This window comes from Periophthalmus magnuspinnatus, chromosome 10 (genome assembly GCF_009829125.3).
Source record: "Periophthalmus magnuspinnatus isolate fPerMag1 chromosome 10, fPerMag1.2.pri, whole genome shotgun sequence".
Lineage (NCBI taxonomy): Eukaryota > Metazoa > Chordata > Actinopteri > Gobiiformes > Gobiidae > Periophthalmus > Periophthalmus magnuspinnatus.
Window position 1 is genome coordinate 23,011,855 of NC_047135.1, and position 17,670 is coordinate 23,029,524.

The window sequence follows — 17,670 nt, forward strand, 5'->3', positions numbered from 1 at the left end:
TACTTTGACATAAACATTTGAAATTTGGCACGGACATTTGCTTGGCAAACTGAGCAAAAAAGCCAATGAGAACATACCTCTGTTTGCAACTATGTTACCGTGGTAACATAATAAATGTGTCATTGAAATGAATGGGGTTCAGAGTACTGCACTTTGTTGTAGACTAAATAGATGCGCTACACTCATCAAACTATGGGCTAAAATTCAAGATTGGCAAAAAAACATGTTGTATTTTCATGTGGAAAAAAATTAACGTATCAAAATGACTCAATAGCGCCACCTCAAAATTTGAAATACATTACGGCAATGAGAGATCTTTTTCATCGTAGACAAATGAAATTTGGTACAAACATAGAACATGTCAAGACAAGTAAAAAATTATATTATGACCCCACCCAATTTTCATTCAAGAAACATGAAAATTGGTCAAAATAAACTACACGCATGTGGGATTATAAGCAACTCTTTTGGAATTTTCTAAGTTATAAAATGTGGGTGTGGCCATCCTGCAAAGAAAAAAGATGTTTTTTTAATTTTTAAATTGCACGTAACTCACACAGTTAGTGTCCTACGTTCCGGCATGAATACACTTTTTTATTCAAACTGTTGATCTGAACACATAGATATACAATTTACACAGGTCAGACAATAAATTGCCTCGTTTCTGTGTGAACTCCGCACACCCGACTGGGCGACAGGTGCGTAGGAGGTGAAGCACTTGTCTAAAAATTAAAGAAAAACTCCCGCACACTGTCTCACTCTTAATGCTATTTTATTTCATACAATAAACATACAATAAATTGCTCCACAGCGCCCCCTTGAACTTTTGAATTGGACCAAAAAAATTACTTTGACATAAACATTTGAAATTTAGCATGGACATCCCTATTGCTATACTGAACAAAAAAGTCAATGACACCATACCTCTATTTTCAAAGGTGTTACAATGGCAACGTCTGACATTTCTCATTGAAATACATGGGTTTTGGATAATTGGGATGAAAAATTATTACTTTGTCATAGACCATTGAAATTTGGTACACATATTCCTCTCATTATACGGAACAATAAAGCCAATGAGAACATACCTCTATTTTCAACTATGTTACCGTGGTAACATAATAAATGTGTCTTTGAAATGAATGTGGTTCAGAGTACTGCACTTTGTTGTAGACTAAATAGATGCTCTACACTCATCAAACTATGGCCTAAAATTCAAGATTGGCAAAACAAGTTGTATTTTCATGTGGAAAAAAATTAATTAATTAATTATCAAAATGACTCAATAGCGCCACCTCCTAATTTGAAATACATTGCGGCAATGAGAGACCTTTTTCATCGTAGACAAATGAAATTTGGTACAAACATAGAACATGTCAAGACAAGAAAAAAATTATATTATGACCCCACCCTAAACCCTACAGGAAGTCGGCCATTATGGGCGGAACCCCATTTTTTCAAAATTTTAACTCTCACATTTGGATTTTTTATGTCGTGGATTTTCATTCAAGGAACTTGCAAAATGGTCAATATTTACTAGATACATGTGGGATTATAGGGAACTCTTTTGGAATTTTCTAAATTATAAAATGTGGGTGTGGCCAGTCTGCAAAGACAAAAGACGTTTTTTGAAGGTTTTAAATGCATGTAACTCACACAGTTAGTGTCCTATGTCCCGGCAGGAATATACTTTTTTATTCAAACTGTTGATCTGAACACATAGATATACAATTTACACAGGTCAGACAATAAATTGCTCCACAGCGCCCCCTTGAACTTTTGAATTGGACCAAAAAAATTACTTTGACATAAACATTTGAAATTCGGCAGGGACATTTGGCTTTGCAAACTGAAGAAAAAAGCCAATCACAACATACCTCTATCGGCAACTATGTTACCGTGGTAACATAATAAATGTGTCATTGAAATGAATGGGGTTCAGAGTACTGGACTTTGTTGTAGACTAAATAGATGCTCTACACTCATCAAACTATGGCCTAAAATTCAAAATTGGCAAAAAATTTAGAATTCTCATGTGCAAAAAAATTAATGTGTCAAAAAGACTCAATAGCGCCCCCTCAAAATTTGAAATACATTACGGCAAAGAGAGACCTTTTTCATCGTAGACAAATGAAATTTGGTACAATCATAGAACATGTAAAGACAAGTAAAAAATGATATTATGACCCCACCCTAAACCCTACAGGAAGTCAGCCATTGTGGGCGGAACCCCATTTTTTCAAAATTTTAACTCTCACATTTGGATTTTTTATGTCGTGGATTTTCATTCAAGAAACTTGCAAAATGGTCACAATTTACTAGACCCATGTGGGATTATAGGGAACTCTTTTGGAATTTATGGAAGTTATAAAATGTGGGTGTGGCCAGCCTGCAAAGAAAAAGTATGTTTTTTGAAGTTTTAAATGGCCCGTAGCTCACACATGCAGTTTCCTATTTTCCGGCATTAATTAACATTTTGTTCAAAATCTTGATCTGAGTGCATAGATATGCAATTTACACGTATCAAATATTACATTGCTCCACAGCGCCCCCTTGAAATTTTGAAAGGGCACGTAAAAAAATTACTTTGTCACGAACATTTGAAATTTGGCATGGACCTCCCTACTCTGATAGTGAACAAAAAAGTCAATGACACCATACTTCTATTTTGAAAGGTGCTGCCATGACAACATCTGACATTTCTCATTGAAATACATGGGTTTTGGTCTACAAGGATGAAAAAGAATTACTTTGTCATAGACCATTGAAATTTGGAACACATATTCCTCTCATCATACTGAAGAAAAAAGCCAATGAACACATACCTCTATTTCCAACCGTGCAGGCGTGAAAATGTGATAAATGGTGTCATTGGAATGAATGGAGTAGTATTACTCAGTCGCTGATTTTGGGGGGAGGGGCGATGTAAGCGGGAACGAAAGGCAGGATCTCCGCGGTGGCGTGTACTCCGCGGTCGCAAGGGGTGGCGAGGGCCTTTATCACTGCTTGCAGTTTTAATTATTATTATTATTATTATTATTCTTTATTTTGCTCGCGACTTTGAATTCACTTTTGACCCCCTGAACGTTAACGAAAAGTCAATTTTATTGGACCCAAAATTTAAGATTGGTGAAAAATTAATTATTTTGATGTTCAAAAAAATTTATGTTTCCAAATGACTCAATAGCGCCACCTCAAAATTTGAAATACATTGCGGCAATGAGAGACCTTTTTCATCATAGACAAATGAAATTTGGTACAAAGATAGAACATGTCAAGACAAGAAAAAAATTACATTATGACCCCACCCTAAACCCTACAGGAAGTCGGCCATTTTGGGCGGAACCCCATTTTTCTAAAATTTTACCTCTCACATTTGAATTTTTTACACCTCGGATTTTCATTCAAGAAACATGAAAATTTGTAAAAATGAACTAGACCCATGTGGGATTATAAGAAACTCTTTTGGAATTTTCAAAGTTATAAAATGTGGGTGTGGCCAGCCTGCAAAGAAAAAAGATGTTTTTTTAAGGTTTTAAATGCGTGTAGCTCACACAGTTAGTGTCCTATGTCCCGGCAGGAATATACTTTTTTATTCAAACTGTTGATCTGAACACATAGATATACAATTTACACAGGTCAGACAATAAATTGCTCCACAGCGCCCCCTTGAACTTTTGAATTGGACCAAAAACATTACTTTCACATAAACATTTGAAATTTGGCATGGACATCCCTATTGCTATACTGAACAAAAAAGTCAATGAGAACATACCTCTATTTTCAACTATGTTACCGTGGTAACATAATAAATGTGTCATTGAAATGAATGGGGTTCAGAGTACTGCACTTTGTTGTAGACTAAATAGATGCTCTACACTCATCAAACTATGGCCTAAAATTCAAGATTGGCCAAACAAGTTGTATTTTTATGTGGAAAAAAATTTACGTATCAAAATGACTCAATAGCGCCACCTCAAAATTTGAAATACATTACGGCAATGAGAGACCTTTTTCATCTTAGACAAATTAAATTTGGTACAAACATAGAACATGTCAAGACAAGTAAAAAATTATATTATGACCCCACCCTAAACCCTACAGGAAGTCGGCCATTGTGGTTGGAACCCCATTTTTCCAAAATTTTACCTCTCACATTTGGATTTTTTGCGCCTTGGATTTTGATTCAAGAAACTTGCAAATTGGTGAAAATGAACTGGACACATGTGGGATTATAGGAAACTATCTTGGATTTTTCTACATCATAAAATGTGAGTGTGGCCACCAATCAAAGAAAAAAGCAATATTTTGACGTGTTAAAGTGTGCATAACTCACACATGCAGTGTCCTATTTCCCGGCATTAATATACATTTTGTTTAAAATCTTCATTGGCACCAAATGATATACAATTTGCATATGTCAGAATTTTTTTTGCTCCACAGCGCCCCCTTGAACTTTTGAATTGGGCCAAAAAAATTACTTTGACGTAAACATTTGAAAATCGGCATGGGCATTTGGCTTGGCACACTGAACAAAAAAGCCAATGAGAACATACCTCTATCGGCAACTATGTTACCGTGGTAACATAATAAATGTGTCATTGAAATGAATGGGGTTCAGAGTACTGGACTTTGTTTTAGACTAAATAGATGCTCTACACTCATCAAATTATGGCCTAAAATTCAAGATTTGCAAAAAAAATTGTATTTTGATGTTCAAAAAAATTAACATATGAAAATGACTCATTAGCGCCACCTTAAAATTTGAAATACATTACGGCAATGAGAGACCTTTTTCATCGTAGACAAATGAAATTTGGTACAAAGATAGAACATGTCAAGACAAGAAAAAAATTATATTATGACCCCACCCTAAACCCTACAGGAAGTCGGCCATTATGGGCGGAACCCCATTTTTTCAAAATTTTAACTCTAACAATTGGATTTTTTATGCCGTGGATTTTCATTCAAGAAACTTGCAAAATGGTCAATATTTACTAGATCCATGTGGGATTATAGGGAACTCTTCTGGAATTTTCTAAATTATAAAATGTGGGTGTGGCCAGTCTGCAAAGACAAAAGACGTTTTTTGAAGTTTCTAAATGCGTGTAACTCACACAGTTAGTGTCCAATGTCCCGGCAGGAATATACTTTTTTATTCAAACTGTTGATCTGAACACATAGATATACAATTTACACAGGTCAGACAATAAATTGCTCCACAGCGCCCCCTTGAACTTTTGAATTGGACCAAAAAAATTACTTTGACATAAACATTTGAAATTCGGCAGGGACATTTGGCTTGGCAAACTGAAGAAAAAAGCCAATACAACATACCTCTATCGGCAACTATGTTACCGTGGTAACATAATAAATGTGTCATTGAAATGAATGGGGTTCAGAGTACTGGACTTTGTTGTAGACTAAATAGATGCTCTACACTCACCAAACTATGGCCTAAAATTCAAAATTGGCAAAAAATTTAGAATTCTCATGTGCAAAAAAATTAATGTGTCAAAAAGACTCAATAGCGCCCCCTCAAAATTTGAAATACATTACGGCAATGAGAGACCTTTTGCATCGTAGACAAATGAAATTTGGTACAAATATAGAACATGCCAAGACAAGTAAAAAATTATATTATGACCCCACCCTAAACCCTACAGGAAGTCGGCCATTGTGGGCGGAACCCGATTTTTTCAAAATTTTACCTCTCACATTTGGATTTTTTGCGCCTTGGATTTTCATTCAAGAATCTTGCAAATTGGTAAAAATGAACTAGACCCATGTGGGATTATAGGGAACTGTCTTGGATTTTTCTATATCATAAAATGTGGGTGTGGCCAGCCTGCAATGAAAAAAGCAATATTTTGAAGTTTTAAAGTGCACATAACTCACACATGCAGTTTGCAAATTCCCGGCATTAATATACATTTTTTTCAAAATGTGGATCTGAACCATACATATACAATTTGCATAGGTCAGACATGATATTGCTCCACACCGCCCCCTTGAACTTTTGAATTGGACCAAAAAAATTACTTTGACGTAAACATTTGAAATTCGACATGGACATTTGGCTTGGCAAACTGAACAAAAAAGCCAATGACAACATACCTCTATTTGCAACTATGTTACCGTGATAACATAATAAATGTGTCATTGAAATGAATGGGGTTCAGAGGACTGGACTTTGTTGTAGACTAAATAGATGCTCTAAACTCATCAAACTATGGCCTAAAATTCAAGATTGGCAAGAAATGTTGTATTTTGATGTGCAAAAAAATGTATGTAACAAAATGACTCAATAGCGCCACCTCAAAATTTGAAATTATTGCGGCAATGAGAGATCTTTTTCATCGTAGACAAATTAAATTTGGTACAAACATAGAACATGTCAAGACAAGTAAAAAATTATATTATGACCCCACCCTAAACCCTACAGGAAGTCGGCCATTGTGGGCGGAACCCCCATTTTTCCAAAAATTTACCTCTCACATTTGGATTTTTTGCGCCTTGGATTTTCATTCAAGAAACTTGCAAATTGGTGAAAATGAACTAGACACATGTGGGATTACAGGAAACTATCTTGGATTTTTCTACATCATAAAATGTGGGTGTGGCCACCAATCGAAGAAAAAAGCAATATTTTGACGTGTTAAAGTGAGCATAACTCACACATGCAGTATCCTATCTCCCGGCATTAATAGACATTTTGTTCAAATTTTTGATCTGACTGCATAGATATGCAATTTACACATATTAAATATTACATTGCTCCACAGCGCCCCCTTGAAATTTTTAAATGGCATGTAAAAAAAATACTTTGTCACAAACATTTGAAATTTGGCATGAACATCCCTATTCCCATACTGAACAAAAAAGTCAATGACACCATACCTCTATTTTCAAAGGTGTTGCCATGGCAACGTCTGACATTTCTCATTGAAATACATGGGTTTTGGATAACTGGGATGAAAAATTATTACTTTGTCATAGATCATTGAAATTTGGTACACATATTCCTCTCATCATACTGAACAAAAAAGCCAATGAGAACATACCTCTATTTTCAACTATGTTACCGTGCTAACATAATAAATGTGTCATTGAAATGAATGGGGTTCAGAGTACTGGACTTTGTTGTAGACTAAATAGATGCTCTACACTCATCAAACTATGGCCTAAAATTCAAGATTGGCAAAAAATGTTGTATTTTCATGTGGAAAAAAATTTATGTTTCAAAATGACTAAATAGCGCCACCTCAAAAGTTCAAATACATTGCGGCAAAGAGAGACCTTTTTCATCGTAGACAAATGAAATTTGGTACAAACATAGAACATGTCAAGACAAGAAAGAAATTACATTATGACCCCACCCTAAAACCTACAGGAAGTCGGCCATTGTGGGCGGAACCCCATTTTTCCAAACTTTTACCTCTCACATTTGCATTTTTTACACCTCGGATTTTCATTCAAGAAACATGAAAATTTGTCAAAATGAACTAGACCCATGTGGGATTATAAGAAACTCTGTCGGAATTTTCTAAGTTATAAAATGTGGGTGTGGCCAGCCTGCAAAGAAAAAAGATGTTTTTTTTAAGGTTTTAAATGCGTGTAGCTCACACAGTTAGTGTCCTATGTCCCGGCAGGAATATACTTTTTTATTCAAACTGTTGATCTGAACACATAGATATACAATTTACACAGGTCAGACAATAAATTGCTCCACAGCGCCCCCTTGAACTTTTGAATTGGACCAAAAACATTACTTTCACATAAACATTTGAAATTTGGCATGGACATCCCTATTGCTATACTGAACAAAAAAGTCAAAAAGAACATACCTCTATTTTCAACTATGTTACCGTGGTAACATAATAAATGTGTCATTGAAATGAATGGGGTTCAGAGTACTGCACTTTGTTGTAGACTAAATAGATGCTCTACACTCATCAAACTATGGCCTAAAATTCAAGTTTGGCAAAAAATGTTGTATTTTCATCTGCAAAAAATTAATGTTTCAAAACGACTCAATAGCGCCACCTCAAATGTTCACATACATTACAGCAATGAGAGACCTTTTTCATCATAGACAAATGAAATTTGGTACAAATATAGAACATGTCAAGACAAGTAAAAAATTATATTATGACCCCACCCTAAACCCTACAGGAAGTCAGACATTGTGGACAGAACCCCATTTTTTCAAAATTTTACCTCTCACATTTGGATTTTTTGTGCCTTGGATTTTCATTCAAGAAACTTGCAAATTGGTCAAAATGAACTTGTCCCATGTGGGATTATAGGGAACTGTCTTGGATTTTTCTACATCATAAAATGTGAGTGTGGCCAGCCTGCAAAGAAAAAAGCAATATTTTGAAGTGTTAAAATGTGCATCACTCACACATTCCTATTTCCCGGAATTGATATACTTTTTGTTTAAAATCTTGATCTACATGAAAAGATATACAATTTACATATGTCAGATTTTTTTTTTGCTCCACAGCACCCCCTTGAACTTTTGAATTGGACCAAAAAAATTACTTTGACGTAAACATTTGAAATTGGGCATGGACATTTGGCTTGGCAAACTGAACAAAAAAGCCAAAGAGAACATACCTCTGTCTGCAACTATGTTACCGTGGTAACATAATAAATGTGTCATTGAAATGAATGGGGTTCAGAGTACTGGACTTTGTTGTAGACTAAATAGATGCTCTACACTCATCAAACTATGGCCTAAAATTCAAGATTGGCAAAATATTTTGTATTTGTATTTTGTATTTTGTATTTGTACTAAAATTTGGATTTTTTATGCCGTGGATTTTCATTCAAGAAACTTGCAAAATGGTCACAATTTACTAGACCCATGTGGGATTATAGGGAATTCTTTTGGAATTTTCTAAATTATAAAATGTGGGTGTGGCCAGCCTGCAAAGAAAAAAGGCATTTTTTGAAGTTTTAAATGTCCCATAGCTCAAACATGCAGTTTCCTATTTTCTGGCATTAATATACTTTTTGTTCAAAATCTTCATCTGAGTGCATAGATATGCAATTTACACATATCAAATATTACATTGCTCCACAGCGCCCCCTTGAAATTTTTAAATGGCACGTAAAAAAATTACTTTGTCACAAACATTTGAAATTTGCCATGGACTTTGCTATTGCTATACTGAATAAAAAGTCAAAGAAACCATATCTCTATTTTCAAAGGTGTTGCCATGGCAACGTCTGACATTTCTCATTGAAATACACAGGTTTTGGTTAACTGGGATGAAAAATAATTACTTTGTCATAGACCATTGAAATTTGGTACACATATTCCTCTCATCATACTGAACAAAAAAGCCAATGAAGACATACCTCTATTTCCAACCGTTCAGGCGTGACAATGTCATAAATGGTCTCATTGGAATGAATGGAGTAGTATTACTGAGACGCTGATTTTGGGGGGAGGGGCGATGTAAGCGGGAACGAAAGGCAAGATCTCCACGGTGGCGTGTACCCCGCGGTCGCAAGGGGTGGCGAGGGCCTTTATCACTGCTTGCAGTTTTAATTATTATTATTATTATTATTATTATTATTATTATTATTATTATTATTATTATTGAAATGATAAAATTTAAAATGTATTCATTTATTTGGACGATGTGTTAAAATGTACTCATGACTATGTTAGGACAAATGTTTTGGTTTAGTTTGCTAGCTTTTGTACAGTTTAATATAGACTGGCCTGTAATTCCCAACTAATGCTGTTTGTCTTACTTATGTAATTATACAGTACCTCTTTGTATGTTTTTTTCCAGTAACAGATATTTTATTTTTATATCAGCCAAGCTTTTAATTATATCCCCATATATGTTTGTTTTCTATTAGGATTCAGAGGCCACCCCAGAGGAAGGCTCCGGGATGGACTTGGATCAAAATAACATTAATACTGCCAGGTAATCCACCATCATATTTGAGTAATCTTAAATTACAGACTTTAGTTTAGCAACACCAACAGAGTTAATTAAAGAAGGAGCTTCTTGTACAACACCCAAACCTTCTCAGTTATGCTTGTTTTTATTGTCTGTTTATGTGATCTCTCAACACTATTAATGTACCATAGTATCACAGATATTGCAGGTAATTTAAAAAAGAAACAATGCACTCCCTCAAATTTACAAATTAAACCAAACTTATATTTAGATGCAAGAGGAAAAGGATGGTAAGGTGATGCCTAAACCAAACACTACGACATGATACATGATAGGATACATTTTTCATTTGAGGGAGATTCCTACCAACCTTTGAACTTTGAATGAACTATTTTAATATTTGATAATAATTGTGTTGTCTTTTTTTCTTGCACAATAAAATATGTATTACCTTTTCAGGCAGGACAATCAAACCTGTAATATCATGGAAGAAACTGACAATGGATGCTGTGTAAGTGCCAAAGCATACACTAGACAAATAATAATTAGGGATGCACCGCTCTGATACTAGTCTCAAATATCGGTGCCAATGCTGGAGAATTTTCTGAATCGGATGTCTGCTTCCTAATATCGGTTCAGACGGTATTCTGGTTGGGCCTAAAAATTGAGGTAATAAGACTATTTACTGGTTGTAGTCGGCCAAGAAAGTCTCATAATATTTGAACTGTTATTTACACAAAGCTACCCAGTAGTTACTTTAGGAATGATTAACAGCTACATAACACATTTGATAAATTTTGTCTTATTTAATTTTAATTTTTGTTTAAAGTAAATAAGATACTATTTTCAGTTTCTGTACTGGTGTCAGTTGATACCAGTTATTGGTAGATAGTTAAAGCTATCATTTCAAAATTGGTATCAGAACTGAAAAAGCTGGATCGTTGCATCAGTAATGCAAAAAATGGATCACTGTAGTAGATTCGAATATGCATTTTCATCTAATCATCACACTCATTCACAAGCCACATTTATATACAGGCATGGTTGGTGAAGTCGCTTGCCCAGGGACACATTGACGGTGTGCACTGTAGATTGTAACAAAGATTGTAACTAAGCACAAATCCTATAAGACATACAACTCTACAACCTGAGTCTCTGTGCATATCTAAATGCATATCAACCTGTTGTTTCTCAACTGTGAGTAGGTGGTTATACTTAGCTGTTTGTCTCCTTTGTCCAGGACCTGGATCCATGCCAGTGTGATCAGAATGCCAACACCAGCGAGCCCAATAAAAACCACCTGTCGCCGTGCCAACCACATACAGGCTCCTCCCCTCACCTGCAGCTGTTCCCTGACAACCAATGGGAAGGTACATTGCCTTTAGGATACCATCCAAAGTTTAACATCTTTACTGCCATATATTTAAGGCGCTAGGCCAGGAGATCAATTATGTAGTTTAAAGAGCAATTATAACACTTGGGTATTAACATAACATATTTGGATCACCATGTTACCTTTTATTGTTTTGAAAATCCTATATTAAATCTAAGATTACTCAAACATGCATGGATAATATATAAATCCTCTTCATGCATGTTTTTGACGAGGGGACAATGTCAGACTAAGCGCCAAAAGTCAGTGTGGCAGTATATACATACGTACGTACATACGTACATGCATACATACATACGTACCAGTCACTCTAAAACTGGTCTACTCTTTATCTGATACTCTTATTATAAAATATGAAAGCAACTTTGAAACTATGTTGAAAAATATATCTATTTGTACAAAAGATTCCACTATTACACCACTATCCTTACCATAGTTATTGTGACTGAATGATCTCACCGCCCGTCTCTCTCCATCCTCTTCCTCCATCCTTGGTGTCTGTTGCTCTCTTCCTCCGTTTCCATTAGCACCATCCCCCCCTCATGCCCACCTCCCTCCCATAGACTTCTCATGTATGCACCTGCAGAAAGAAGGCCAGGGTAAGTGTCATGTCTGCCAAACATCTACATACTGTCCTGATGCTGTCTCATTCCGAACAAATTCATAATTACTGTAAACTATATGTGTCAGGCCACTAACTTGAATCACTAACCTAGATGATTAGTCAAAAGTTTGGACACACCTACATATTCAATGTTTTTGTTTCTTGATGTTGACTACTTTCTACATTTTGGATTAGGGCTGAAATGATTAATCAATTAAATAGAGTAATTTGATTACTAAAAAGCTTCAGTTTTTATTTTATTGCCAAGATGTTTCATTTAATTATAATAATTAGTTAAAACCACAGGGAAACAGAACATATCGAACCTTTGCGGCACTTTTTTCCACACAGAGCTTTGCACAGCACCAATTGCACAACACTGGAGAGAGCCGGGTTTTATAGATCCACGAGTGAGTTAAGTTGCTCTTAAGAGAACTGTGATGATGAAAACAAAGCAGTTTAATAAAAGACCGTGGCGAGAGGCGAAGACAAACCCTTGGCCTTTTCTCAGTGAGCTTCATGATGAAGTCAGCACTGTGCCTCACAGCAAGAAGGTCCTGAGTTCAACTCCAGGATGGCACAGGACCTTTTTGCTTGGAATTTGCATGTTCTCTCCATGCCTGCATAGGTTTCCTCAGGATGCTCTGGTTTCCCCTACCACTAAAAACATGTACAACAGACTCCCCTCTGGAAAAGAGATTCCAAATCTGATCTGGACTTTCCTACTTAAATAAAGGTTAATAAGCAAATAGAAGTCCCCTTAAATGGTTTTCACTTCACAGCTGAGCCTTGTCAGGGTCAAGGAATGTCAGTGATTGAGCCACAGGGTGGCTATTTAAAAAATCTAAATTTTTCAGTTATTTTAAGTTCTACATTCCATATGTGTGCATTCATAGTTTTGATGCCTTCAGAGAGAATCTACAATATAAATAGTCATGACGATAAAGAACAACCAGAAATGAGAAAGTGTGTCCAAACTTTTGACTGGCAGTGTATAAATGAAGTGCCAGATTTAAACCTTCGTGCCAAAGACTGAAATAGGTTTCAGAGAAGGAATATTTGAAGGTGTCCTCCTCTAAACTATTTTGGTGAACTATAGCCTAAATATCTGACTTTCAACTGAAGTACCTTTGCATGTCACCTAACACAGCATAAAAACATACTGTGCTGTTTTCTGGTCTCAAGTGATAATTTTACTATTTTTTCCTTTAGAAGCTAATTATGGGGATGAAATGTGTAAATGTCTCCTTTAAAGGAACCATGTGTAAGACTAAATTTTCCTAAACTTTACCTAACCCCGGATATAAGTATAGCTTTTACTCATAGTGATTGTAATGCTTAATTATTCTTAATTACATAAACATTGGACATGATGACCATGATGTTTATGTTGGTGTTTTGATGAGTGAATTCTGGAGATTCTGAGCTTTAACATGAGGCATGGCCTGTACATATATACTCAAAATGAGAAAAACTTGTATGTGTCCTCTACATGCACATTAAGGCACTCCGGTGTTGTTGTTTCCTTTTTTAAAACGGTAAGAGTGCAGGCTACATACAGTTCCTTAACGTTTCTGATGCAGTATGGATTCCTCTTGGTGTCTCCTTTGTCTAGGCCTGTCACGATAGTTATTATATTGAAGAAATTAAAATTTGAGCCATAGAGGCCATAGAACTTCTATGACTCATAATAAATACAAACTAACTTAAACACTGGGAATTTATCCTACCCTGAGTTCGTTCAACCCAAAAGGAAGGAGTTTGAGAGTAAAACTGGTGTGCCTTTGTTTACTAGTTCACATCATTATGGGTCATTGAACAATTACACAGTCTCAGTTTTTTGGAGGTAATGCTATATCATGGTTTGGTTTCAATATTTTAGTCTATCGTCTATATTTACTTGAATGTATAGTAAAAGAAACATTTTAATCTGTCAGTTGTAAGAGTGAAGACGTTTCACTGCTCATCCAAGCCGCTTCTTCAGTTCTGGTTAGATCACTGGTGGTCTCCCTTCAGATAGATTTGAATTTTTCTTTTACTATGGGTACAATACCTCAATGACTGAGGGATTACACAGCCACTTAAAAATGTGTTATCATGACAGGCCTACCTTTCTGTACAACCCTTCTCCTTCTTCCTGCTGTTTTTGCTGAGAGTAACACAAGCTATCTCAAAGTCATTAAAGGGCTCATATTATGCTATTTTCTGATTTGATTTATCATATTGTTTCATCATCACAAACGTACATGGAGTTGTGTTTTGTTTCTGCATCTTTACTAGAATCATTTGGATAATTTAAGCCGTAGAATGGCCAATCTCACTGAACAAAAGGTAAAAGGCTACTGTTAACCTGAAAATTACCACTACATGACATCACAAGGTGGAACAGAGCATTTTGAGGCTTGGAGATGTAGATGGACTAATAATAAAGGATTACTCAAACATGTGTGAATGAAACAAAACACAACTTCAGGTATGTTTTTGAGGAGATAACAACATCCTAACATGGCTTTAAGCTCAATCAGTTATGTGTAATATAGGATCTTTAAACGAGAACCAGCAATCCCCCTTTTGAGTTGACCTTTTTGGACTTGCTCTCTCTCTCTCTCTCCTCAGATCCCATCCCGGCGTTCATGTCCTGGCAGGGGGAGAGTGACAGTGGAGAGGCCCAGCTGTCCCCCCTGGCCGGTCGCATGGTGCCGCTGCCCCCCCTGCTGCTGGCCGAGGAGGGCGAAGAGGAAGGCACGAGCCAGGAGCTGTCCCCCTCCTCTAGCTATGCACACCCACACGGGCTGGCCAGAAGGTTCCTGGACTTCGGAGCTCACAGCGCCCAGAGGTTTCTCCAGCAGGACCCAGACAGCACCTCTCCCACCAAAACACACAGGTGAGCTGGGGTACTTCTGCACAAGTGAAGTCATAATGGGGCTGTCAGTGTAATTGTTACGTGTATCAATCCTACTGCATGAGGGTCTGTACCTGATGTTATGTTTATTCTTGTCAAGATAAATGCTCTTTACATCATGTATTGTATGGTAAAAGCTGCTAAATGAGAAAAATTAAATTGTTTTGTCTATGCAGAAGCTACTGACAGGTCACCTTTTTTGTCCTATCAGGCACATTATTACTAAGAATCATGGGAAACCAACTGCCTGACACTGTTCCAGACACTTGATTTTCTGTCATGGGGCAATATCACAATATTGCCCCATATTGCCCCCAATCTTATTCTAATTATATACACCAGTTAAGTGGCAGTTTGTGGGGAAAATGTTGATCCAGGAAGTAGCAGTGAGTTCTAAACACAGAAAATTCCATCCAAAATGCTGGGACGATTTACTTGCAAGAAAGTCATTCATTTAACAAAATATTTGTATTTAGTTAATTATATCTATTGTGCAATCTAGTCAGATTTTGGCCATTGTTTTCACTTTGTTTCACTACTCTTAGCAGACCCCGACGAGCATCATTTGGCTCTAAAGAGGCCATGAGAGGAGACTCAGTCACACACCAGCTCACCAAGAAGCTCCAGCATCTGAAGAAGAAAATCAAACAATTTGAAGAGCAGTTTGAGAAGGAAAGAAATTATAAGGTACAAACAATAGCCTTTACATGACAATAATGTATGTATATTCATTATATGGTTTGATGTTTGAGAGAATAATGTAGGGATGTTTAAAGGGTGTTGTTTCCTCATCACAAACATACCTGGAGGAGTTTTTGTTGCATTCACACTTGTTTAGCACACAGACCCTGCATATTTAAGCCGAGTTCTTTTCTCAAACAGAAGACACAAAAGGGTACTCAAACATTTGTGAATGAAACAAAACACAACTCCAGGTATGTTTTGAGGAGGTGGCATCATTCTACATGACTTAAACTGAACTTTGCACAATATAGGATCTTAAAATGTGACTTTTTTCTGATGAACCTGGTTCCTGTCTGCGCAGCCCTCTCATGGAGACAAAGCAGCTAACCCCAAAGTGCTCAAATGGATGACTGACCTGACCAAGATTCGACGTCAGATTAAAGGTACGAGGTGCAGTGTGTTTTGGGCTGTTCTGCCGGACAGCATGACCCTTCCACATCTGTGACCATAGTCTGCATGCGCTGGTCTAACTTGCCTCCAGTGTGCTGGTGCATCCTGTCAACCACATCCACCACCTTTGGGCGGCTTCAGTGATGGGAAAGACTGTCCTTTATGACAGACTGGTTTAAAATATGGTTTAGTCAAAAATAAATGGCAGGGTTACAACTTTATTTATTCTAACAGAGAAGAAATTGAACTTTGTGCCATTTTTTGTTTCATGTGGATAGGCCTAGTAATTACATAAATATTAACCATAAACCAGGTCAACAAATCTACAATCCAACAATTAAACAGCAAATTGCACCACAGCTCAGTTTTGAACCTTAGGGATTTGAGAATATTGTGATGTCAACCTTTTAAGTCAACTTTTAGGAACAGCTCTTATGCGGATTTTTGTCATCATTTAAATTTCCTTATCACAGGCCTAGATGAGGTGTTAAGCTCTTTAAATCAAATCAAAACTACAAAGTGAAGTTTTTTAGCATTAGCTTAGCATCAATTTGTATATTTTGACATTCTTTCACCTCACTGAAACCACCCCCACCAACACGTCTCACCTCCTCAGAGGCCAAAACATTTCTCTGTTTCAAGTCCAAACATTTTCCAAATCGACAATAACACTGTGCTCCCTCCTCCTCCATCCCGCCCTCGGCCCGAATGATTGACTGACCAAATCGGCCGACCGCCATCAGGACGCCAGCACCACCTATTTCCCAGAAGCTCGTTGCGGCACCAGGCTTTGCTGCACTCACACAGACGTCAGCCCCCTCCTCCCCCCTCCTCCTCCCCCCTTCACACACTCACCCCCCTGTGTCACCCCGGCCCCGCCCCCTGCCCCAGAGCGTTCGGCCTCAGTAAGTACCACCCCTCTACACACCACACCTGTACGGAGCACACAAGTGTCCGACCGCCTCTGGTTCCGAACGTGAATTCCCGTCGTTTTTCCCATTGACTGTTTGTAAAATGTTTGATGGGGGCTAATTAGCTATGAGGTAATAAATGACAAGTAAACAGTATTTGCTCAATTTGATAATCACCACAAGTTAAAATACATAATCTCACTATGGTCATTCGTTCCCGTAGCTTATTGGCCTCTAATGTGTCTTTTAAAGTTTGCAAAGTAGAAACATTTTCAAAACTTCCAGAAAAGTGATTGGTTAGTTTACTTCCAGAACCAGAAGTGGCCAGCACTGCTGAGCTCCACACTGCTTTATAACGGAGCTGTGCATCTGCTTCTGTGTGGCTGGCACTCGGCACTTGATGCATGTTGTTGCTAGTCTCTTGTTAGTCATATTGTACTTTTCAGGCATGTGATATGGTAAAGGTATAATGTTTATTAACCCTTTAAGGACTGAGCACACTATGGGCCAGTATAGGTCACCTAGACTTTTATATTTTTGTTATCCATAAAAATCATATTAAAAGAAGTATCAGAATTTACTGCATTTTTTCACACATCTACTTCTATTTTACACATCCATCCGTATGTTTTCTTTTACGCATCGAATAAATGACAGGGAAAATCCCTGCAGCACCCACGCTCTCATTCGTCACCTTCGCGGAGCAACAGAGGCAGATTACCGTAACTGACGGAAAAATATTTAAATAGCCCTGTGCCTCCGCTTTGAGACGTCATTTGAATTTACTTGAGAGCACGACT

At 37.0% G+C, this 17,670-nt stretch overlaps 1 protein-coding gene across 5 annotated transcripts in view; it reads left to right on the forward strand.

Moving 5' to 3' along the window:
- Positions 1 to 17,670, forward strand: part of fam13b (family with sequence similarity 13 member B) — a 106,755-nt gene that overhangs the window by 83,117 nt on the left and 5,968 nt on the right. The window contains exons 11-18 of one of the 5 annotated variants that reach the window (XM_055225070.1): positions 9,883 to 9,950; positions 10,386 to 10,437; positions 11,167 to 11,296; positions 11,847 to 11,918; positions 14,540 to 14,807; positions 15,371 to 15,512; positions 15,871 to 15,952; positions 16,703 to 16,864. In XM_055225070.1, the coding sequence (XP_055081045.1) occupies positions 9,883 to 9,950; positions 10,386 to 10,437; positions 11,167 to 11,296; positions 11,847 to 11,918; positions 14,540 to 14,807; positions 15,371 to 15,512; positions 15,871 to 15,952; positions 16,703 to 16,864 (976 nt within the window). The remainder of the gene's footprint in view (positions 1 to 9,882; positions 9,951 to 10,385; positions 10,438 to 11,166; positions 11,297 to 11,846; positions 11,919 to 14,539; positions 14,808 to 15,370; positions 15,513 to 15,870; positions 15,953 to 16,702; positions 16,865 to 17,670) is intronic. The other 4 variants (XM_055225071.1, XM_033974713.2, XM_033974714.2 and 1 more) reach the window with 4 other exon arrangements.